The sequence below is a fragment of the Lepidochelys olivacea genome (genome assembly GCF_965140295.1).
Source record: "Lepidochelys olivacea isolate rLepOli2 genome assembly, chromosome: 24".
Lineage (NCBI taxonomy): Eukaryota > Metazoa > Chordata > Testudines > Cheloniidae > Lepidochelys > Lepidochelys olivacea.
The window spans coordinates 17428909-17452164 of NC_140434.1; the positions used below are offsets into that span (position 1 = coordinate 17428909).

The following is a 23256-nucleotide window of genomic DNA, read 5'->3' on the forward strand; positions in this document are numbered from 1 at the left end:
CAGGTTAGGCCTTTGTGGAAAGACTGTGAAGTCAGCACTGTGTTCCCTCTCAAAGACAGGGATAGAACCCAGGAGTCCTGGCTTCCAGCCCCCCTCCCCGCCCTAACCACTGGAACCCCACTCCCCTCCCAGAGCCAGGGATGGAACCCAGGAGTCCTGGCTCCCATTTTCTACCCCACCATCATAAAATAAGTTTAATTTAAAGTTTGTTTTTAATCAACCACCTGCAAAACAATCCCACGTTTTGCTGAACCGTAGCCTGATTGCACCAAAGTGAGGCTGATCCCAGACCAGGGGTGCTGAGCTCCCACAATCCTCCACTGGGAGCCGCAAGGCTCCCCCTGCAGAGCCCCAAAATAGCACCACAGCCCGTGGCCTCCCGTTCCCCCCCCCTCCCGGGTTGCTTTCCCCCACCATGGTGGGAGACGGCAAGGACCAGGTGCCCCTCGGGACAAGTCCGGAGAGCCTGTGGGTCCCATGGAGGCCAGTGGGTCACATGCTGCTCTGATACCCGCTGACTTCTCAGCCGGTGTCCATCAGCCCAACACCGACCTCTTCCCACTGAGGAGCCGGCTCCGAAATCTCTGCCATGGCCGGCAGACTGAGCTCAGTGCTGCGGCCAAGATCCCCGCCGCCCCTCCTTCAAACGTCCGTCTCGAAGGCCTTGATGAGGACACTGTGGGCGTCCCTGGCGACTTCGTCGAGGAAGCTGCGGAGCATGTAATAGGTGGTTGCGAAGGAGATCCCCCCGGCTGCCATGGACCCAAACACTGGTACCGTGCTGGCCAGGTACTCTATGAACATCAGCGCTCCTCCTCCGGCTTTGGTCAGTAACTTCAGCACCAGGTCCCTGGAGATCTCCCTGGCCAGAGGCGACTTGATGGCCTCTTTGATGTCCTCCACGGGTTTGCCCACCTTCTCGGCCAGCTTGCAGAGCGACTCGTCGTCCAAGCCGAAGGTCTGGCGGTATTTAGAGAGGGTTTTGATCAGGATGGTCACGTCGCAGGCCACCGAGAGCCCCGGGATGGGGACAGCGGCCACGCTGCAGGAGATGGTGGCCAGCTTCCAGATCTGCCTCTGCATGGCTTCCTTCTTCCTCTGCAGGACGCCCAGTGAAATGTTGGGCAAAGCCAGGAGGAACGTGTGTCTCTTGTGGCCAGGCAGCTCCTTCGCCAAGGTTTCCTCCAGCGCCAGGAAGTCGTAGCTGCCCAGCTCCCAGCTGGAGAGGAGGAAGACGGTTGGGGAAGCCACCCCTTCGGCCAGCAGCCGCCGGCAGCAGTCGTCCCGGATCTGCGTCAGGACCCCCTGCTCGCTGTAGCTCGCCGGCCGCCTTCTTCTGGCCGCGTCCAGGTCGGCGTCCACCTTGGAGCGCACGAAGTAGAAGCGCTTGCCCATGGCCTGGATCTCCCGGGCCAGCTGGGCGTGGTTGGCTCGGAAGCGCTCGGAGGCGATGAGGATGAAGAAATCGTAGCGGGGGAAGCCCACCCGCTCCAGGTAGGTGTGGGACTGGAACTCCGGGGTGCCGATGCCCGGCAGGTCCCACAGCGTCACGTTGCGGTGCGTGGGGTGGGGGTACGGGGTCGGCTCCATGGTGGTCTCCACCACCCCTGTGGCGGCCGCTCCCTCGTCATCGTCCTGCAGGCCGCGGATGGCGTTGACGAAGGAGGATTTGCCGGAGCCAGACTCCCCGGTCACGGCAATGTCCAGCCGGGCGTTCTCCAAGGCCTCCAGGCTCTCCAGGATCTTCGAGGCGGCTTCGTCCATCCGGCCCCCTTCCAGGGCGTCCCTGATCTCCGCGATGTCCTCCTCGGTGATGATGTCATACTCCTCCGTGAAGTCGCTCTCTGGGGGGATCTGGTCAGCCATGGGGCTTGGGAGAGCGCTGGGGGGGTAAGGGGGGGCAGAGAGATGCAGAAGTGGGGGTTAATGTAGGGAAACAGGACACGGGGCCTTTCCGCTCTAGGGGACGCCGGCTCCCATCTGGCCCCAGGGCGGGGACTGGCTGGCCCAGGGGGGCAGGGAATGGGGCATGGGGGCCTTTCTGCTCTAGGGGTTGCCAGCCCTGTTCCAGCCCAGGGCAAGGGACTGCCTGGCTCAGGGGGGCAGGGAATGAGTTCCCTCCTTCCATGTGGGGGTAGGCAAAAGCCAGGAGCCCAGCCCAGGGCTCTGCTGGGGTGCGGTCTTCACCTGCCCCCACCCACATCGTCAACGCACGTCTCCTCAAGGTGGCCCCCATCCCTGGGGGGTTAGGCAGAAAAGGAGGAGGGTTCCCCAGTTTGCACATGCATGCCCTCCCCCCCGCCGGTCTGGGTCGGTCGCTCGCCGGCCCCGTGGGGCACAGCCCGGGTCCCCCAGGCACAGCCCCATTTGGGGTGGTGGAAGGATGGATGCGGGGGGCTCCCCGTCCTGCTCTGATTCAGTCTGTCCTCATCTCTTCATCTGCCCCCCTGGCTCCACCTCTGTCTGCCCCCCTGATTCCACCCCCGGCTCCCCCCTCCCTCTGCTCCCCATTCCGACCCCTTTACCCCCTGCTTCCCCCCCCCATTCTTCTCCCTCTGCCCCCTGGCTCCCCCTCTGTCTGCCCCCCTGATTCCACCCCCGGCTCCCCCCTCCCTCTGCTCCCCATTCCGACCCCTTTACCCCCTGCTTCCCGCCCCATTCTTCTCCCTCTGCCCCCCGGCTCCCCCTCTGTCTGCCCCCCTGATTCCACCCCCGACTCCCCCTTCGTCTTCTACCCACCCTGCCTCCCCCCCTCTGGCAGCTTCCCACCCGCCCTGTTTGCTTCGCCCCGGCCCCCGTGTTTCCTTCCATCTCCCCCCCACCCCCGTCCCTGCTTCCTTCCCCGTCCGTCCATCTGTCTGCCCCACCGCCCCCAGTTGTCTGTCCGTCCGTCTCTGCTTCCTTCCCCCTCTGTCTGTCTGCCCGCCCCCCTTCCCCGTGGTTACCTCCCGAGTGGGGCCAGATCTGTCCTTGTCCCCCGCTGGCTGGAGGCTTTCACTTTCGTTTCCCGTGTGTGTGTGTGTGTGTGTGTGTGTGTCCCTGCCGCCCCCTGCTGGACGGAAGGAGCCCTGCTGTGTGTGTGTGTGTGTGTGTGTGTGTGTGTGTGTGTGTGTGATTGCACACACGCACCTCCTAGAGCAAATCCCCACAACCTCCGCCCCCTGCCCTGTCTGAGCCCAACCCGCCGCCCATTGACCAGCCTTGTGCCACCGGGCAACTCCCGCCCGGAGCAGGGCTCAGCCCCGGCAGGGACCCCCAGGGCTCATCTCCTCCTCCAGCAAGGCCAAGCCCGGCACAGAGCGGATTCCCTCCCCTCCCCGCTGGGCCCTGGTCACTTAACCGCCCAGCCGGGGGCTTGCTCAGAAAAACCCAGTCCAGCCGTGCGAGCGTGCGAGACCCCTCGTGCCACCCACTCGTGCGCCACACCGGGAGCTGCGGCACTGTTTATTCACAGGCACTGGACACAGCGGGATCGAACAGCGACGGCGTTCATAACCCAGAAACCCCCCCCCTTCCCCCCCCCGCTGGCAGGCTGCCGTCTCCAGCCCGGGGTCGCCTCCAGCATAAACTCTAGGCCGAGTCCTGCAAGGGTATTGCCTCTCCCCTCGCCCCCCGTTTCCTGCTCCTGCGAATATTTAAAATAGATAAACACCGGGGAGGTGGGAACGTGTCACTCACGTAATTTGGCACAACTGTGAGCATGTAGGTGATTAAAAATAAAAAACTTAAAAAGCCAGAGCGATATTATCCATCGAAATTCCACATAAACCGATCGAATTCTGCGGTGCCTGCATCTAGCCTGTGTTCGGTGTCGGCCGTGTTGCACGCTCCCTGCCGGTCATTGGGTCGCAGTGGGGGGGTGGGGGGTGCGCCCCACCCAGGCCCCGAACGGCTGAGTGGGGGCCTGAGATGGCACCAGGCTGCACCGGCAGAGCCAGGGGCTGCAGCAGGCGGGTGAGGATAAAGGAGGGAAGGGGGCAGCAGAAGGGGACTGCGGGGAGGGAGGCTGCAGACGCTCCCTGGGCCGAGCAGGAGCCCACGGGGAAGGAGAAGCCCTGGGGCCTAGTCTGGCTGGCGGAGGCTGGCAAGCAGCCGGGGAGGAGGGTAGACCAGCCACTGGGGTGGAGCAGGCCCAGGGAGAAGGGTGAGATTTGGACGGCCATGGGGCCCGTTTGTGGAGGAACAGCCCAAGGGAGCTGAAGAAGGGCCAAGCATAGGGTGACCCAGGTGTCCCGATTTTATAGGGACGCTCCCGATCTGGGGGGGCTTTTTCTTATATGAGCATCTATGACCCCCCACCCCCGTCCTGATTTTTCACACTTGCCCTCTAGTCACCCTAGCCAAGCCTGAGCGAGGCCGGGTTGGAAGAGCCCGGGAACCGGCAGGCCGGAGCGGCTGGTGGTGGCAGGTTCCGGTGGAGCGGGAGGGCCCGGTTTCCCCGAGCAGCCGCTGGCTGGGCGGCGCGAGGCCAGAGAAGGGGGCCAAGGCCGTCGGAAAGCCCAGCGGCAAAGGGGAAGCCTGTCGACGCCACCCAGCTACGGCAGGAGGAAGTTGGCGACGGCAGGGAAATTTCCCTCGCCACGTGCTGTGTGGTCCCCCTCATGCCTGATACTCGCTGCCGGCAGATGTTCGGCGGCGTGTTCTCCCTGCGTGGGGTCCCCGTCCCGCTCTGATTCAGGTCTCCCAGCTCTGCGCAGACAGCCGGCTCAGCCGCCCTCCAGCGAACCGCCCCATAAATCCACAGACTCGGTTCGTCGCGAAGAAACGCGGTCAGGTTTATAGTCAGCGAAGCACGGTGCTGAGGCCCTGGCTCAATGGGTACAGGTACCCTGGCCCAGGTGTGCCGGTTGCAATGGACTGGCTCAGTTACGGGCAGGACTTTCCATTCTCCCCTAGGCCAGGCAAAGACGCTGCCTCTGTGTCTTTATTCACCGATACAAGCAAGAGCCGCCTCCCTCCGGACGTATTTGGGTGCCACCCGTTACCTTGTACGTGTTGGTTTAGTCAAAACCTCTCTATTTGTCGCCCTGTCATCTTGAGCTCATCTTTGGGATGGGTCGGCGTGTTCCTGTTCTCTTTGGGGGAGGTGTTTGGGATCGAGGGGGTCTGGTACCACCTTTCTGCAATGCGCTTGCGTCTCTATTCTTATGCCTAGCATGAGTGAGGGATGCGCGTTTCTGCAGGATTAGCCCTGTGCCTGCCAGATCCTGTGAGCCGGGCCTGCCTCTTGCTCACAGCTTAACTTTGCTTTATATCAGCTTTTTGTCTTTTTGCGGGCAGGATGTTTACCCATCGTCCCACCAAAGCGTAATGCATGGACTGAAGATGACCCAGTGGGCTAAAGACTGTTATGTGGCCACCTTACTTAACCATCTGTACATTCATGCCCCATCTGTCCAGGCCCGCTGACGGGGGAGGAGGGACAAAGGGGGCAATTGCCCAGGGGCCTGGGCGATTTAAAAGGGCCCGGGGGCCCGTGGCCATCGCTGCTGCTGCGGGTAGCGTCGGCCGGGAACCCCGGCTCAGACTGGTGCCGAAGGGAGCAGTGGGGGAGCCCGGAGGGGGGCACTACTTTCAGGAAGGAAGAAAGCAGGAAAAACAAGGTAGAGCTCTGTAGCCTCCAAGGGGAGCTGGGAGCCCAGGCTGAGCAGCGGGTCCTTCCCCAGCTGGGCCTGCGCCAGGGACAGACTGTGTGCCCAGCCCAGGGGGACTTTCTCCGGCTGGACCCAGCCCCGGGCTCTGCCGCCCCCGGCCCGGAGCCGCAGGCACCAGGTCCCAGAGAGACCTGGGGCCAGCACTGGGTCCGTCCCAGGAGCCGCAGGTCTCCCAGCCCCTGGGGATCTGCTCCCAGGTGGGGCACGCACCTGGGCAGGGCCTGGACAGTGATGGAGCCACCCACTACCCACCCCGCTCCCTGAACAGTGCCCCCTAGCGCCGCACTGGGGCTTTGGGGCCAGCCCTGACGGCCAAGGGGAGCGCGCCCCCCACTGAGCCCCTCAGCTGCAATGTCCCATGCCTGCAGGACTGTGCCTGGCTGCAGATCCTTTAGGGAAGAGCGGCGCCCACTGAGGTCCGTGGGAGCTGCCGCTTCTCAGCTCGGCACAAACTAGCCCAGTGAGCCATGGGCTACGTTCTCAGAGATGGAGGCATCCAACATCCGGAGCATTTGAGGAAAGCCCAGCCCTAGACACCCCTCCCAGGACTGCCTGCCCCTGAGCTGCCAGCAACCAGCTGGGTCATAGCCCCGGATAACAGCTCTCCTAACACGTGGGGAACGTCTGGGAGTGTTCTCGACACAGGAGGGCCTCTGCGAGACATCGCAGCACATCTGTCCAAACCCCTGCACACACTCACTCACTCTATCCATCCCTCGCCACCCCCTCTATCCATCTATCTATCCCCACACCCTCCCCTCTATCTATCCCCCACCTATCTATCCCCACACCCCACCCCTCTATCTATCTATCTATATCTATCTATCCATCCCCAGCCACTCTATCTATCTATCTATCTATCTATCTGTCTATCTATCTATCTATCCTCCATACACACCCATCTCTCTCTCTCTCTCTTCCTCCATTTCTCTATCCATTACCTCCCCTATTTTGCTATTTCAGAGGCCTGGACAACTTTTCGGTGTGGGTGTGGGTGCGTGCTGGGGCAGGGCGGGAGGGCGGGGGGGATAGAATAAAAACCAATCAAACGACAGCCGCTGATTAGTGCTTTAATGAGCAGTTTTGCACCACAACTAAATTTATCTACTTGACTGAAAGTGAATTAAATGAGCCTCTGTTCCATACTCAGTGTTTTCTTTCTTTGTTAACGCAATCCTGACATTTTGGGGGGTTCCACCGTGTCTGTCTGTCCATCTGTCCAGTACCACTCTCTGGTATATGCAGGAACTCAGAGCTGGCTGCAGCTTATCCAACAGGAAAGGGTGCGGCTGCAAATTTCACAGGGCTGCTTTTCTCTGCAGTTTTTGCTTTCCATTTGACTCCGAAGAGGGAAGCAGACAGAGCCCTGCATCGGGGTGTCTCTTGTGCTTCGCGGGGAACATCCTGCTCGCTCGGGTGGCCGGTAAGAGTTTCTGCCCAGGTAGGGGGTTAAATTGCCCCTTCCCGGTTCCCGGAGCTGCTGCCAGTCACTGGCCGTGGTTGCATTTGCAGCTGGGTATGGTTGCAAGCTCCCAGCACTCCAGAGGCCTGCTGGGCACTCGCCTTGGGCTGGGTTTCGCTGGGCACTTTCCCAGGGCCCTACTCCTTAGCCGGGGGGAGACTAGCAAAGGGCAGGTGGGTGCCCTGCTCCCAGGGGAAGCTTGAACTACGCGGGGCAGGGGGAGAAGCGGAGAGGGTTGAATAGTCCATGAGCTCACCAGGGTGGGCTATGTCTGGGCTGCAGCCAGTGTGACAGGGCCCCAATTCTGACTGGAGCTCAGGATACGGCAATAGGGAACTGATCAGTTATGATAATTAGGGACTGTAGCCCTTCCAGCCTCCCAGCTCACACACCCATGCACACACTTGGATTTGCATTCGCTTTCCCCTCGTGCACAGAGGCATTGGTGTGAGGCGTGGGATCCCCTAGAATTTACCCCCGTCGGCCCAGGTGTCTCTCCTGGGGTGGTGATAGCAGAGGCAGGCCTGCTTTGCTCCTCTCCTTCTGCCCCACACATAACTCCCTGCCCACCCCACCCCACCCCAACCCAGCAGGGGACTAACACCCCAGTCAGATGCACAGAACAGCTACCCCCTCAAAGTGATGAGTTCAGGCTCTCTGCAGGTTCAGGCAGCAGTCCTGCATTAGCTCAAATGTACCTACATGTAATCACATTTTTGAGTTTTTCTCACCAGTCACTAGGGTTAGGAAATTACTCTCTCTTTTTTAGTAACTGAAAGATGAGATTCTGCTGCAATCATAGAATCATAGAATATCAGGCTTGGAAGGGACCTCAGGAGGTATCTAGTCCAACCCCCTGCTCAAAGCAGAACCAATCCCCAACTAAATCATCCCAGCCAGGGCTGTGTCAAGCCTGACCTTAAAAACCTCTAAGGAAGGAGATTCCACCACCTCCCTAGGTAACGCATTCCAGTGCTTCACCACCCTCCTTGTGAAATAGTTTTTCCTAATATCCAACCTAACCCTCCCCCACTGCAACTTGAGACCATTACTCCTCGTTCTGTCATCTGCTACCACTGAGAACAGTCTAGATCCATCCTCTTTGGAACCACCTCTCAGGTAGTTGAAAGCAGCTATCAAATCCTCCCTCATTCTTCTCTTCCGCAGACTAAACAATCCCAGTTCCCTCAGCCTCTCCTCATAAGTCATGTGTTCCAGTCCCCTAATAATTTTTGTTGCCCTCCGCTGGACGTTTTCCAATTTTTCCACATCCTTCTTGTAGTGTGGGGCCCAAAACTGGACACAGTACTCCAGATGAGGCCTCACCAATGTCGAATAGAGAGTAATGATCATGTCCCTCGATCTGCTGGCAATGCCCCTACTTAGACATCCCAAAATGCCATTGGCCTTCTTGGCAACAAGGGCACACTGCTGACTCATATCCAGCTTCTCGTCCACTGTCACCCCTAGGTCCTTTTCTGCAGAACTGCTGCCGAGCCATTCGGTCCCTAGTCTGTAGCGGTGCATGGGATTCTTCCGTCCTCTGCACTTGTCCTTGTTGAACCTCATCAGATTTCTTTTGGCCCAATCCTCTAATTTGTCTAGGTCCCTCTGTATCCTATCCCTGCCCTCCAGCGTATCAACCTCTCCTCCCAGTTTAGTGTCATCTGCAAACTTGCTGAGGGTGCAATCCACACCATTCTCCAGATCATTAATGAAGATATTGAACAAAACTGGCCCCAGGACCGACCCTTGGGGCACTCCACTTGATACCGGCTGCCAACTAGACATGGAGCCATTGATCACTACCCGTTGAGCCCGACAGTCTAGCCAACTTTCTATCCACCTTATAGTCCATTCATCCGGCCCATACTTCTTTAACTTGCTGGCAAGAATACTGTGGAGACCGTGTCAAAAGCTTTGCTAAAGTCAAGGAACAACATGTCCACTGCTTTCCCCTCATCCAGAGTCAGTTATCTCGTCATAGAAGGCAATTAGATTAGTCAGGCATGACTTGCCCTTGGTGAATCCATGCTGACTGTTCCCGATCACTTTCCTCTCTAAGTGCTTCAGAATTGATTCCTTGAGGACCTGCTCCATGATTTTCCCAGGTACTGAGGTGAGGCTGACTGGCCTGTAGTTCCCCGGATCCTCCTTCTTCCCTTTTTTAAAGATGGGCTCTACATTAGTCTTTTTCCAGTCATCTGGGACTTCCCCGGATCACCATGAGTTTTCAAAGATAATGGCCAATGGCTCTGCAATCACATCTGCCAAATCCTTTAGCACTCTCGGATGCAGCGCATCCGGCCCCATGGACTTGTGCTCGTCCAGCTTTTCTGAATAGTCCCGAACCACTTCTTTCTCCACAGAGGGCTGGTCACCTCGTCCCCATGCTGTGCTGCCCAGTGCAGTAGTCTGGGAGCTGACCTTGTTCATGAAGACAGAGGCGAAAAAAGCACTGAGTACATTAGCTTTTTCCACATCCTCTGTCACTAGGTTGCCTCCCTCATTCAGTGGGGCCCAAACTTTCCTTGACTTTCTTCTTGTTGCTAACATACCTGAAGAAACCCTTCTTGTTATTCTGAACATCTCCTGCTAGCTGCAACTCCAGGTGGGATTTGGCCTTACTGATTTCACTCCTGCATGCCCGAGCAATATTTTTATACTCTTCCCTGGTCATGTGTCCAAATCTTCCACTTCTTGTAAGCTTCTTTTTTGTGCAGGAATTAGCCCAGCTTGATTGTCATGCACATTGTGTAAAGAGTTGTCACTTTGGATGGGCTATCACCAGCAGGAGAGTGAATTTGTGTGGGGGGGTGGAGGGTGAGAAAACCTGGATTTGTGCTGGAAATCACTTTAGATAAGCTATTACCAGCAGGACAGTGGGGTGGGAATAGGTATTGTTTCATATTCTCTGTGTATATATAAAGCCTGCTGCAGTTTCCACGATATGCATCTGAGGAAGTGAGCTGTAGCTCACGAAAGCTTATGCTCTAATAAATTGGTTAGTCTCTAAGGTGCCACAAGTCCTCCTTTTCTTCTTTTTTGTGTTCAAGATCAGCAAGGATTTCACTGTTAAGTCAAGCTGGTCACCTGCCATATTTACTATTCTTTCTACACATCGGGATGGTTTGTCCCTGTAACCTCAATAAGGATTCTTTAAAATACAGCCAGCTGTCCTGGACTCCTTTCCCCCTCCTGTTATTCTCCCAGGGGATCCTGCCCATCAGTTCCCTGAGGGAGTCAAAGTCTGCTTTTCTGAAGTCCAGGGTCCGTATTCTGCTGCTCTCCTTTCTTCCCTGTGTCAGGATCCTGAACTTGACCATCTCATGGTCACTGCCTCCCAGGTTCCCATTCACTTTTGTTTCCCCTACTAATTCTTCCCAGTTTGTGAGCAGCAGGTCAAGAAGAGCTCTGCCCCTAGTTGGTTCCTCCAGCACTTGCACCAGAAAATTGTCCCCTATGCTTTCCAGAAACTTCCTGGATTGTCTGTGCTGACAGACGCAGGAATTTACAATTACAGTACCTAGGCCTTAATCCAGCCTTGAGTTCCTACTTGAACTGACCGTTTTAAGTCACCCGTTTAAAAACCAACTCAGAGTAATGGTGATATCCATTTCCTTCTCTGCGGCAGATGGAGTCTCTCTCAGCTCTGACGAAGGGCATTGACATTGAGTCAGACCCTAAGGGGTTTTTCAATGCAGCGCTAAAGGTGCATGAGAAATTCATGGAGCTTTTCAAGGATGGAGGCCAGGCAGAGGCAGCCGCCAAAGCTCGGGAGGATCTGGAGTCACTGGAAAACACCAAGCTCAACATTGCTGTCACAGGGGAGACGGGCTCTGGAAAATCCTCCTTCATCAATGCCCTTCGCGGTTTGGGTGCTGAAGATCAAGGCGCGGCCCAGACCGGGGTGATAGAAACAACGACCAAGCCGATGGCTTATCCCCATCCAAGCTACCCGAATGTGATCCTGTGGGACCTGCCGGGGATCGGGGCGATGGATTTTCGACCAGAGAGTTACCTCCAGAAGGTGAATTTCAGCCGCTATGACTTCTTTGTCATTGTTGCTTCAGAGCGGTTCCGATCCAGCCACGCCAACCTGGCCCAGGAGATCCAGAGGATGGAGAAGAAATTCTATTTTGTGCGCTGCAAAGTGGATGAAGACTTGGCCAATGCAAGAAGGGCTCATCCTCAAGCCTACGTCGAAGAGAATGTTCTCCAGAGGATCAGGGAGCACGCCAGGAAATGCCTGAGAGACCAAGGAGCAATCGATCCCCAGGTCTTTCTTCTCTCCAACTGGGACTTAGACCAGTATGATTTTCCCTTGCTGGAGGAGACTCTGGAGAAGGACGTCCCGCATCTACAGAGACTTGTGTTCCTGCTCAGCCTCCCCAACTTCTCTCCGGAAATCATAGAGAAGAAGAAATCTGCTCTGCGTGGACACTTATGGAAAATATCCCTGGTGTCAGCTTGTATCAATGTCCTTCCCATGAGAGGTGTCTCTCTTGCCTGTGATGTTGGTCTCCTGTTGGTATCCATGATCGCCTTCTACAAACAATTCAGCCTTGACGATGACTCCTTAGCTAAGCTGGCCAGGCAGGCTGGGAAGCCTGTCGCAGAGCTCAAGGCTGTTATTGTCTCACCGCAAGGGGAAGATCTCATCCGAGATGTATTAATGAAGAAGATTGTCCAGGTTGGGTGCAGCCTCACCCACTCAGTCGAACAATGCTTTTACTTCGTCCCAGTGATTAGCACCCTGGCTGCAGCCGGGTTGTCCTTTGCCACGTCCTACTCCATTCTGTCAAACTTCCTGGAGAAGGTGGCTGCGGATGCACAAAGGGTTCGCAAGAAAGCTCTGGAGTAAGATGGGAAAGTGTCAAGATCGAGAGACAGAGAAACGCCATCAAGCCGAGTCTGACCCCTCATTCCCTGGGCCAAGAAACAATAATTACATTTTAAAAAAAGTTACAATACCCTGCCTCACAGGGCTGTACTGAGGATTAACCCATCTGTGTTTGTGAGACGCCTAGTGTCTACCCTAGAACTATGTCCATGGGTCGCTAAGCTGCTGATACGAACGTGCCGCTCCCATTCCAAGATGTTGTTTGGGTTGTTGCTGTCTGTGGATTTCAATGGCCTCTCATCTGCTGGAGGGTTGATTTGCATTGCCCTGATTCTTAGCCTCTCCCCTGGCATGGCTGGCGTGTGTCGAATGTCTGCTGGGGAGGGTTGAGTGGAAAGTTGATTTTTTTTGGTTCAGTGGCTGAACCAAAGCAATCTTTAAAAAAAATCAGTTCATTTAGAATGAAAACTGATTTTTTTTTCTTGACAAAATTAAAAAAATCATTTTGGGTTGAACAAAATATTTTGTTTGCCCCTAGTTGATTTTTTCTCTCTCTTTCTTTTTTTTTTTTGGTTTTGTTTCTGGATTTTTTTTTTACCCCTCTGCCCCCCCCCCCCTTTTTTTTTTGTTAAGTAAATCTAGCCACATTTCAAAATGAAACACCATTTGAAACCAAAAAGTCAAACCATTAGAAAATGTCAAAACAAACTTAACTTTTTTTTTAAAGTTTTTAATCAGCCAACATTATTTGTCCTGAATGTTGTAATTAGTTTTGGTCACCCTGGAAGTTCATTCTTCAGCAAATGTACTATTCAACTGAAAAATTTCACCCAACTCTTCTCCACGTTACTGGGACTGCAATATATAAACTATTGCAAAGCGGCTTATAGTGCATAAACAACAGTTGCTATAACATGCAAAGCCCAAACCCACCCTGAGATCAGCTTTATTAACCAAGGGAACAACAGTAAAACAACAAAGATCAGCTCAGGCCTCCTCCTTAGGAGAGGCTGCTCCCAGGGTTCCTCCTTCAGCTTTGCTCTGCCCACATCCTAGGTCATCTCTCCTCAGAGACCCACTCCAACCTCCCTTAAATCCAGATGAGTCTCCCATCTAGTGACACAGCAAAACCCTCATATTCCTTTTCCAGTAGGATCAATATTTGCTAACAGGGTAGTATGTTCAGATAAACAATGCTAGCCTGTTATACATCTCTCTCTCATAGCTAGTTCTTCAAAATATCAGTTCTCTGTATTTTCTTTGGTCTGTCATCATGTTTCATGTAGAAATGGTTTTATAGTTGAATAAATTCTTATTACATTGGAATCAAGAATCTGTGTATCTCTTGTGGCAAAGTTCCTCCTCTACCTTGGTGGGTCCTGCGCTTATTGGTGGATTTGCTTGCCTTGGAGCTTCACGGCAGCCCTCAGTTTGGCTGTTTTCGTGAACCCATAATCCAGGTCGACGACTCCTGTGTCTGATCAGGAGTTGGGAGGATCTGGGGGGAACCCGGGCCCGCCCTCTACTCTGGGTTCCAGCCCAGGGCCCTGTGGAATGCAGCTGTCTGGAGTGCCTCCTGGAACAGCTGTGCGACAGCTACAACTCCCTGGGCTACTTCCCCATGGCCTCCTCCCAACCCCTTCTTTATCCTCACCACAGGACCTTCCTCCTGGTGTCTGATAACGCTTGTACTCCTCAGTCCTCCAACAGTCTGCATTCTCACTCTCAGCTCCTAGCGCCTCTTGCTCCCAGCTCCTTACACGCACACCACAAACTGAAGTGAGCTCCTTTTTAAACCTAGGTGCCCTGATTGCCTGCCTTAATTGATTCTAGCAGCTTCTTGATTGGCTGCAGGTGTTCTAATCAGCCTGTCTGTCTTAATTGTCTCCAGAAGGTTCCTGATTGTTCTGGAAGCTTCCCTGTTACCTTACCCAAGGAAAAGGGACCTACTTAACCTGGGGCTAATATATCTGCCTTCTGTTGCTCTCCTGTAGCCATCCGGCCCGACCCTGTCACACGATCTAAACTAGACCAGTCACTAATGAATATGCTTACTTGCCACTGTATAAATGTATCTAATTAGTAGAACTGGTCAGAAAACTAATTTTTTTCCCCATGAGAAATTTTGAATGCAAACTGTTTGTTCAAAAATTTTTGGTCGGAAGTTTGGAACCACTTCACACAGAGCATTTTTGTTTTGAATCCCCATTTATTTGAAACCAAACTGGAATTTTAAGTCAACACAAACATTTTCATTTCCAAATTTCCTGTGGGAAAACTGACAATATATCGCGGAGAGGAAAAGGGGGGGGATGTTGGTGATTGAAACTGGGATAATTCAAATTAAACTGTGGAAAAAAAAACACTTGGAAAAAATCTCTTCCAAGCCCTCAGAGAGAATTTGCTGAGCAGATATTCACTTTTCTTGTTTAAAAGGTGATGCACAAGGGTCTGGTGGATTTTCCATCGTTTGGGGTCATTAAATCAAAATAGAGCGTCTTCCTAAAAGATACACTCTAGCTCAACTGTGGGCTCAATGCAGGAGTAAATCAGTGAATGTCTCTGGCCGGTGTTATATGGGTGGTCAGGCTGATGCTCTAATGTTCCCTTCTGGCTTTCAGGTCTATGAATCTGCCATAAGGAAAGCAAGAGCTGTTTGGGGAATGTCGGTCCTTTTCTCTCCATGAAATTGAGTGTGCGTGTTTTGTGTTGGTTTTGGGCAGGATTTTGCATCAAAAATGTTCAGGTTTTTGACAAAATCTAACTATTTTTGAGTGGGTTTTTTTTTTTTAATAAAAGCTTGAAAAATATTTGAAAACAGACATTTCTGTTTCGATGGAAAAGCCACTGGCAAAAAACACTTGCTGTAAAGTTTTCGCCCAGCTCTAATGCAAAGTTCTATTTCTTCACAAGCAGAGATCTCCACCACAGAGCTCCGAGTCATTATTTTTTCTACCTCTCCTCTCTCCTGTTAATCTTAATGCTGATGAGTAAAGATTATTCTTGATACATGGTCTTGTTTGCTATCTACTGGTGTCCTACCAGCCTTAAAAAATTCTCCTTTCTGTCTTCCCTTGCTTCCATTTTCCCTTTCTGTCAATATTGGCTGGCATATTTCTCCTTTCCCCCAGAAAGATCGTAGAATCATAGAATATCAGGGTTGGAAGGGACCTCAGGAGGTCATCTAGTCCAACCCCCTGCTCAAAGCAGAACCAATCCCCAATTTTTGCCCCAGATCCCTAAATGGCCCCCTCAAGGATTGAAGTTACCAAAAGGTGCTGTGGCTGGTAGATCACAGGATTTAGATTTTAAGCTCCCCACTATCTCCAAGGAGGATATTGAAGAGCTACAGGCCGCCCTTGACAAAGGAAACCTTTCAGAGGTGGCTTCCAAAGTGCAGGAATTCCTGGAGCTATCAAAAAATGCTAAGCTCAACATCACGATCGGGGGAACTCAAGTTCCTGGAAATCATCCTTCATCAATGCCATGCTGGGTGATGATGGAAGATGATGATGAAGGTGCAGCCAGGGCTTGCATCATGGAAACGACAAAGGAGCCAGTCATGTTTCCTCATCCCAAACCCCCTCAATGTGAGGATGTGGGACCTACTTGGAATCGGGATTCCAGGATTCCGGCCCGACACCTACCTCCAGCAGGTCAACTCTGCCTGCTACAATTTCTTCATCATTGTTTCACACAGGTTCAGATCCACCCATGCTGACCTGGCCGGGGAGATCCAGAGGATGGGGGGAAAGTTCTACTTTGTGCACTCCCAGGTGGACATGGACTTTGTAACGAGAGAAGGAAAAAGAACTTCAGCCAGGAGGGTGCCCTGCAGGAAATCCGAGATGATTGCATCGAGTTCCTGCGGAGACAAGGGGTGAGCTCCCCATAGGGTTTCGTCATCTCCAGATGGGAATTCGACCAGTAAGATGCTCCCCAACTGCAAGAAGCTCTGGCAGATGAAGTCGATGCTCACAAGAGACATGTTTTCCTCCTTGCCCTACCCAGCATTTCAGACTCATCTTCGAAAGGAAGACGAAAGCCCTGCAGGGACAGGTCAGGGTACAAGCCCACGCCATCTCTGCCATTTTTAATCCATTCCTTGTGACGTTTCCCAATTGATGGACTGCATGGCAAGTTACTGCAAGAGCTTTGGCTTGGATGACAACTCCCTGGTTAACCTTGCCCAGCAGGTTGGGAAGCCCATCGTGGACTTGAGAGCTGTGGTAAGGTCTCTGATAGGCAAAGAAATATCTAGTCATTTTACTTTGAATCTGCTGGCTCAGGCTGGAGGGGTTTGCATGACAAGAACCAGAAATATCCTCAATGCGATACCATTGGTCAGCAGTTTGGTGGAGTGTTTGCCCCACACTGGCCCATAAGGGAGGGTGTGCAGGAGGCAGCCAATCAGAGAGAGGCTGCGTGGGACAGCCAATTAGGGCCGGGCTGGCCCTTATAAGAAGGGCGTCAGAGCAGCTTCAGTTACTCTCTGGAGCTCAAGGAGGGAGGACTGGCTGCCTTGCAGTCAGTGTGAAGCTAGCACCCTCGACAGAGCGTTCCTGGGCAGGAACAAGGGGTCGAGAGCGAGCTTCTGACTGGCCTCTAAGACCAGCATGCTGAGGCCTGAGATAAGCGTGAAGAGGGTGCTGGAGTCACCTGGGAAGTGGCCCCGGGATAGTGGACTGCAGTTGCCACTGGGGGAGTGGTGGGACAGAGATTGCTGGTCCCCCCGAACGGGGAAACAGAGTATGGCAGAGCCAAAGGGCAGTGTCACTGAAGAGAATGCTGTGGTCCGTGGAGAGACATGGGTCCAGGAACAGAGGTGACGGCCGGTGAGACTCCACCGGAAGAGGGAGCAGTGCTAATTCCCAGAACAGCCAGCAGGGGGCACCGCAGCGGTGAGTCGCGCCCCGTCACACTCACACGGAGGCACACATGGGTTTTTTGGTCACATGCACGGTCCTGCAGAGCTTTCTGGATAATGTGGCTGAAGATGCCCAAAGGGTCCTGCTCAAGGCATTGGAGGCAGAAGAGGAAACGTGAGTTTAGGACCACCACTAGTTCAGTAGCCCCCGTGCAGAGACTCTCAAGGGAGCGGGACACCAGGGGGTGGAGTGTCTCACCCACTGGGGAAAGTTATTATGATTAATCGTTTGTATTACTTATAGACGGAGCACTGGACTGGACCGCAGGGGACGTGGAGTCTGTTTCCAGCTCTGCTGCTGGCCGGCCAGTTGACCTTGGACAAGTCACTTCTCTTCTCTGTGCCTCAGTTTCCCCATCTATGAAAACAAGATAATAATATTGACCTCCTTAGCAGAGCGCTTTGAGATCTGTGGATGAAAAGTGCCATAGAAGAGTGAGGGATTATTACTGTTATAGTTATTATGATTCATAGATTATCAGGGTTGGAAGGGACCTCAGGAGGTCATCTAGTCCAACCCCCTTCTCAAAGCAGGACTAATCCCACTGTCCCTGATCCCTAAATGGCCCCCTCAAGTCTTGAACTCACGACCCTAGCTTTAGGAGGCCAATGCTCAAATCACTCAGCTATCCCTCCCCACGCTGATTGTGGTAGCATGTAGGAACACCAGTTGCATATCAGTAAACCACTGTGCTAGGCACAATACAGACATGTCAGAAAATGTACAAAAGCAAGACAGGCCAAGGGGAAGAATGGTCTTGTGGTTAATACACTGGCCTGGAGCTCGGAGAGCCCATGTCAGATGGTGGGAAAATCTATGTCAGAATCTCCACCTGGCGTGAATGGGCCATAGCTCCGCTGGACTCAATGGGGCCAGGTCCCAGCTGGGGTCAATGGGCCGTAGCTCCAATGGGATTCTTAAGCATTATTAATAATTATTTTATTCTTTAAAATACCAGCTTAATGCGATCGGTGGAGTTTTACACCAGAGGTGAACCTGGGCCAATGGTAAAACCAAGTACTTAGCAAGGCTTCAGATGAGGACATAGGCACTGCCTGTGTCCCAGCATGCTCGAGCCTACGTCATCTCAATAGCTCTGTGGGCTTATGGGTGTGATGAAGGCTGTTTTTCATTGTCTGCTAATAATGTTTTTCATTGTCTGCTAATGTCTGCTTTTGTTGTTGAAAAAATCCATAATTGCAGAAAACCAAGCTATTTTGTCTTGAAAGGGCAGCTGCAATGCCTCATGGGAGTTGTAGTTCATTTCCCTCATGTCCCCATTCTCCTCTATGGGTGAGGATCCCCGGCTGGACTACATTCCCCATGTTGCACTATGGTGAGAGGTTCTGGTATTTTCTGCCTCGCTCTCTCTCCAAGAGGGGAAAGTGTGGTGCATCATGGGAAATGTAGTACAACCAGTGACTCTGGTCTATAAGAGCAAATGGGGGCATGAGGCACCTGAACTACAACTCCCATGAGGCATCACAAAAGCATTTCCAAATCAAAATATTTTGGTTCATGATTTTTTGGCAAAAATTTAATTTTTTTTTGCAGACCCCTTCCATTTTCTAACCGTAGTTACTAATTATGTATATTAGTGCCCAGCACAATGGGGCCCCAATCTCGCCAGGGTCTCTGTGGCGCCTGCCACCGTGGAGGCCCTAACCTCAGTAGAAGGGTAGAATGGAGGCCCCAGTCTTGGTCTGGTTCTGTGCAGCCCTGGCATAGTGGGGGCTCTGATTTTGGGTGGCACCTCTGCAGTGACAGTGCGCTAATATCAAGTGGGGTCATTTCTGTACATTAAATAATTAATACTAATAATTAATAATAATGGGCAACTTAGACAGTCCCAGTTCAGTGCTCCAACAACTGGACCACAGCTGGTTGGGTGAAAGATGAGAATGACTATCATATTTCTCTTCTCTCCCCCCATCCCCCCAAGGAGATGGCTGCTGCAGAAGAGGTATCAAGGAGCGTATTTCAAGATATGGATTTTAAAATCCCTGGTATGTCCGAGAAGGATCTTGAAGAGCTAAAGGTGGCTTTTGAAACAGGGAACCTTTCAGAAGTAGCTTCCAAAGCACAGGAAGCCCTGGAGCTGTCAAAAAACACCAAGCTCAACATCGCCGTCACGGGGGAGTCGGGATCTGGGAAATCTTCCTTTGTCAACGCCATGCTGGAGTTAGCCGACGATGACCAAGGAGCGGCAGAGGTGGGCATCACAGAAAAGACAATGGAGCCAATGGCTTATCTGCATCCCACACTTCCCAATGTGAAGATGTGGGACCTGCCTGGGATTGGGACACCAAGTTTCCGGCCTGACTCCTACCTTCAGCAGGTCAGCTTTGCCCGCTATGACTTCTTCATCATTATCACTTCGAAGCGCTTCAGATCTTGTGACGCAGACCTGGCCCAGGAGATCCAGAAGATGGAGAAGAAGTTCTACTTTGTGCGCTCCAAAGTGGATGAGGACTTGAGAAATGAAAGAAGAAAAAGAAACTACGACCAGGAGACCACCTTGCAGACAATCCGAGACGACTGTGTGGAGAGGCTGAAGACAGCAGGTGTGAGTTCCCCACAGGTTTTCCTCATTTCCAGGTGGGAATTCGACCAGTACGATTCACCTCAACTGCAGGAAACTCTGGCCAATGAACTGGACTCTCACAAGAGACACGTTTTCCTCTTGGCGCTTCCCAACATCTCAGAGCCAATCCTGGTTAAGAAAAAAGAAGCCCTGAAGAACCAGATCTGGAAACGAGCCCTGAAGTCGTGTGTTATTGCAGCTGTTCCCATCCCCCTCCTCTCTGTCTCATGTGACGTTGACATACTGGTGGAATCTATGACCGAGTACTGCAAAGTCTTTGGTTTGGATGAAGAATCCCTCGTTAAACTCTCCAAACAGATCAGGAAACCAGTGTCTCAGCTGAAGGAAGTGATAAAAACCCCGTTGGCCAAGGAAATCTCTAAAGAAAATGCTTTGGAGCTGTTGAGTAAAGTTTTAGGTAGTGGAGTAGGGCCATTAACCGACTGTCTTTTAACATCATGTAAACCTAAATCATCTAAGCCTACTCATCTTGCCTGGAAGCAAGGGGACAAGGAGACGGGTCATGCCATGATACAAATTAAAAAGTACCTAAGCCTCATACCAGTGTATGGAACCTTCCTAGCTGCAGCAATCTCTTGGCGAGTCACATTCTGCACCCTGCATTCCTTTCTGGAAGGTGTTGCTGAGGATGCTCACCGGCTGCTCACCGAGGCTCTGGAGGTGGCAGAGAAAAAGTCCGTTTAGTGGCACCGTGGAGGATGGCGTTGCAGTCAGAGTGTTGGAGTGTGACTCAGGAGGCCTTGCTGTACCACAGCCTGACTGTGGGGCCTTCATCGCATCTAGTCTTCTCTGTGCCGTAGTTTCCCCTGCTTACAACGCGGAGAGAAGAATCCTTTGTCGACTTAGACTGTAAACTGGCTGGGGCAGAAACGGTGTCTCTCTGTGTGTCTATGTAGCACCCGGCGCAACGGGGCCCTGATCTGAGTCGGGGTTGTCGAGATGTGTTTCTTGAGGATTATAATGAAGAGCCGCTCCCACATAATGGACTGTATTATGAATGCAGGGATTTAGTGATGTGCCCTGGAAGCCCAGTATAGCTGTGCACAGCAGGTCCCCACAGACAGAAACTCTCTCGTTTGTTTTATTAAAAGTTGTATTCCTGTGTCATTCACTGGTTGGTTGTTTAACGAACCCGAAGGTCATTACACGGTGTGACGCTCTGTACCTTGGGGGAACACCCTACACCCCCATGCTCATCCTTGTGAAAGGATTGCGTGGTATCCCATGGAAAGCGTGTCAAGTTGGGCGTTTTCGGAAGGCTCATGATGCCCTGAGCATGGTGGTTGTCGTGATGTTACAGTGATGGTTACATCGGATGCGTTCCACGGGCCTCACGCTGGAGGTGGGTGGGGGGCAGCGTCGCTCCCTGTCAGGGTGGCGGGCGCAGGCCCGGGACATGGCGCCCGCCTGTCGGTTGGCACCTTCCTTTGGGCCTCTCCCCCTGGGCAGGGTGGGGAGCCGGGGCTGGGCCTGTCACCCCTCCCGGCCGGGGCACAGGTTGGGCAGGCGGCCTGGCAAGAGGCGCTTGCCGGCTTCAGGCCGGGCGGGATCCGGCAGCTACGGCTGCAGGGGAGGAACCAGTCGGGGCCCTGAGGTGGATCTTCCTCTGCTGCAGTGAGCAAGGAAACCAACATATGGTCACCCTACCCTCCAGGAGCCCCCGCCTTCCCCTCCCCTGCCCCTCAATATCCCCCCTCTGGAGCTCCCACTGCTCCCCACTGCCCCTCAATTTCCCCCTCAGGAGCCCCCGCTGTCCCCCCTCACGGTCCCTCAATATCCCCCTCAGCAGCCCCTGCCATCTCCCCATGGTCCCTCAGCATCCCTGCCCCCCCCGGAGCCCCCAATACTCCCTCTATCTCCCCATAGCTCATCCTGGTATCTCCCTTGTTGCAATTCCAACAGTCCAAAGGATTTTGGGGGAAAGGGCAGCGAGGTGGGGCAGCCTCCCTGCCTTTTCCAGATTTCCTTAGTCAGGTCCCCCAGGTACAGCCCCATGGTCTCTGGCCCGGCACAGCCGCAATCGGGGTAGATCCCTAACGGACACATGCCCTAAGTCCCTGGCTCTGGCCCTCTCCATCCCATTCTCCTCCCCTCCCACAGGTCTGCCCCCTTTGTGTTCTCCAGGTTCTCTTGTCCCTGCTGGGCTCCCTCCCGTCTCAGGACAACCCGCTCCACCCTTGGGGTTCTCTTTTCCTTGCCCTCTCCCAATATCCCCTTTAACTAACCCCCCAGCCAGGTCTCTCTTCCCACCCAGGGTCTCCCTCTTTCTCTGCCTCCCCCTCTTAAATCTACCTCCCAGCCCTCCTTCGGGTGTCCCTTCCCCAGATTGGAGTTCCCCCCTTTCTCCTCTTCCTTGTGACCCCCACCTTATCCACTCTGCCCCCAGCACTCTCCCAGCTTGGCATCCCCTCTTCTGCCCCAGGACTTTCCCCCATTGCAGAGTGACCTCAGCTCTTAGCTCGCCAGCTCCCACCCACTTCCCCAGTCTGCACCACTGGGTGCATCGCCCCTTGCATAACCCCAGACCCGAATCCTGGCCCATTCTGCCTCCCCACTCTCCCTTTGCATTCCCACATGGACCCATCACTGCCCTGTCCCAACTGCCTTCAGCCCGCACACCTGGCAACTCCTGAGCACCAAACATGTCTTCCCGCAGCAGCCCCTCATTCCTCTCTGCCCCCAGATCCCAGCGTCACCGCAGGACCCCAGATACTCACGAGTTAATTCTGTGCCCCACCAACCCCACATCTGCCTGATCACTCCCCTGCCTGGTCACACACCCCGGCTGACACACAGCGATGCTGATTTAATTTTCAAGTATAGATGGTTCCTTAAACTCCCATGCGAAGTGAGATCAGGCCCACGGCGCCAGGAGGGACTCTCAGGACTTTTGGTATTTTCAAAGACCTGTAACTCTCGAGTGCTTTGAGAGGGAAGTCACTGGGGTCCTCTGCTAACCCTGTGTTCCTAGCATGGGCAGCAGATGAAGCTTCCCCTTGGGGAGACTAGACACCCCTGACTCGCCCCTTCAGGACGAGGCCCCACCCCCACTCGCTGCTCTCAGCCCCCCAGTGTCCCCGGCCAGCGTGCCGGGGGTGGGGCTGAGAGCCGGCCACCTCCCCACTATGGCCCTGTCCGGGGTGGAGGGGGTCTGAGAGACTCCAAAATAATAATAATAATAAGAAAGTGTCTCCAAAATAATTCCTGCAGCAGATCTTCTCGAAAAACTTCTCATCTTGAGTTAAAAGTTGCCAGCGATGGAGTAAGTCGTTCCGATTGTTAATTACTCTCGCCCCCATTAAAAAGCCCAGAGCCCCCACAACCTAGGTGCTCCAGGGGAGTGTGTATAAGTGACTGGAGCACTCAGGAGGACTCAGTCACTGATTTCGGGGGTCTAGGGTGGCTCATGACAAGAGGTTTGAGTCTGGTGGTGCACCCTAGAGTCCCGAGCCAGAAGCAGTGATCAGACTTTAACCAGTCCCAGCTGGCTCACAAACACGTGGGGGGACTCAGCAGTTGGGTCTACTCATGACAGACCCCTGGCTGCACAGTGGGTGACAGGGTCACGTTGTAACAATCTCCCCCTGGTCTCTAAGAGCCAGCGTTTGGCTTAAACACAAAAGCAGGTGGTTTAAGAGCCTTTCCTATGTTTTTGTTAGCATTAACTCCAACTCTGGATTGTCTTGATATCCACAGACCTATCCAGTCCAAATCTGCAGGGCTGAGGGGGAGATGGAGTCAAAGCTGAGGTCCAGCCGATGCCC

General features: G+C 53.6%; 2 protein-coding genes across 2 annotated transcripts; one reads left to right on the forward strand and one right to left on the reverse strand.

The window, feature by feature from the left end:
- Window positions 1-193: 193 nt before the first annotated feature.
- On the reverse strand, window positions 194-3068 carry IRGC (immunity related GTPase cinema). Its single transcript, XM_084613790.1, has 2 exons — window positions 2946-3068; window positions 194-1882 (listed from the first exon to the last, which is right to left on the reverse strand). Exon 2 carries the CDS (start codon window positions 1864-1866, stop codon window positions 643-645), a length of 1224 nt encoding a protein of 407 aa, XP_084469916.1. The 5' UTR covers window positions 1867-1882; window positions 2946-3068; the 3' UTR covers window positions 194-642.
- A 3935-nt stretch (window positions 3069-7003) lies between these two features.
- LOC311512479 (uncharacterized protein) lies at window positions 7004-20558 on the forward strand. Its single transcript, XM_084613691.1, has 5 exons — window positions 7004-7077; window positions 10751-11976; window positions 15251-15477; window positions 15587-15750; window positions 18830-20558. Exons 2-5 carry the CDS (start codon window positions 10751-10753, stop codon window positions 20174-20176), a joined length of 2964 nt encoding a protein of 987 aa, XP_084469817.1. The 5' UTR covers window positions 7004-7077; the 3' UTR covers window positions 20177-20558.
- The last annotated feature ends 2698 nt before the right edge of the window (window positions 20559-23256 follow it).

What these genes read in the sequence shown, in the direction of transcription:
- LOC311512479 (XM_084613691.1), top strand. Translation starts at nt 10,751, where the DNA reads ATGGAGTCTCTCTCAGCTCTGACGAAGGGCATTGACATTGAGTCAGAC. An exon ending in GTTCGCAAGAAAGCTCTGGA is followed by an intron (nt 11,977 to 15,250) that starts GTAAGATGGGAA and finishes TGTGGCTGGTAG; the next exon opens with ATCACAGGATTTAGATTTTA. An exon ending in GATGGAAGATGATGATGAAG is followed by an intron (nt 15,478 to 15,586) that starts GTGCAGCCAGGG and finishes TCGGGATTCCAG; the next exon opens with GATTCCGGCCCGACACCTAC.
- IRGC (XM_084613790.1), bottom strand. Translation starts at nt 1,866, where the DNA reads ATGGCTGACCAGATCCCCCCAGAGAGCGACTTCACGGAGGAGTATGAC.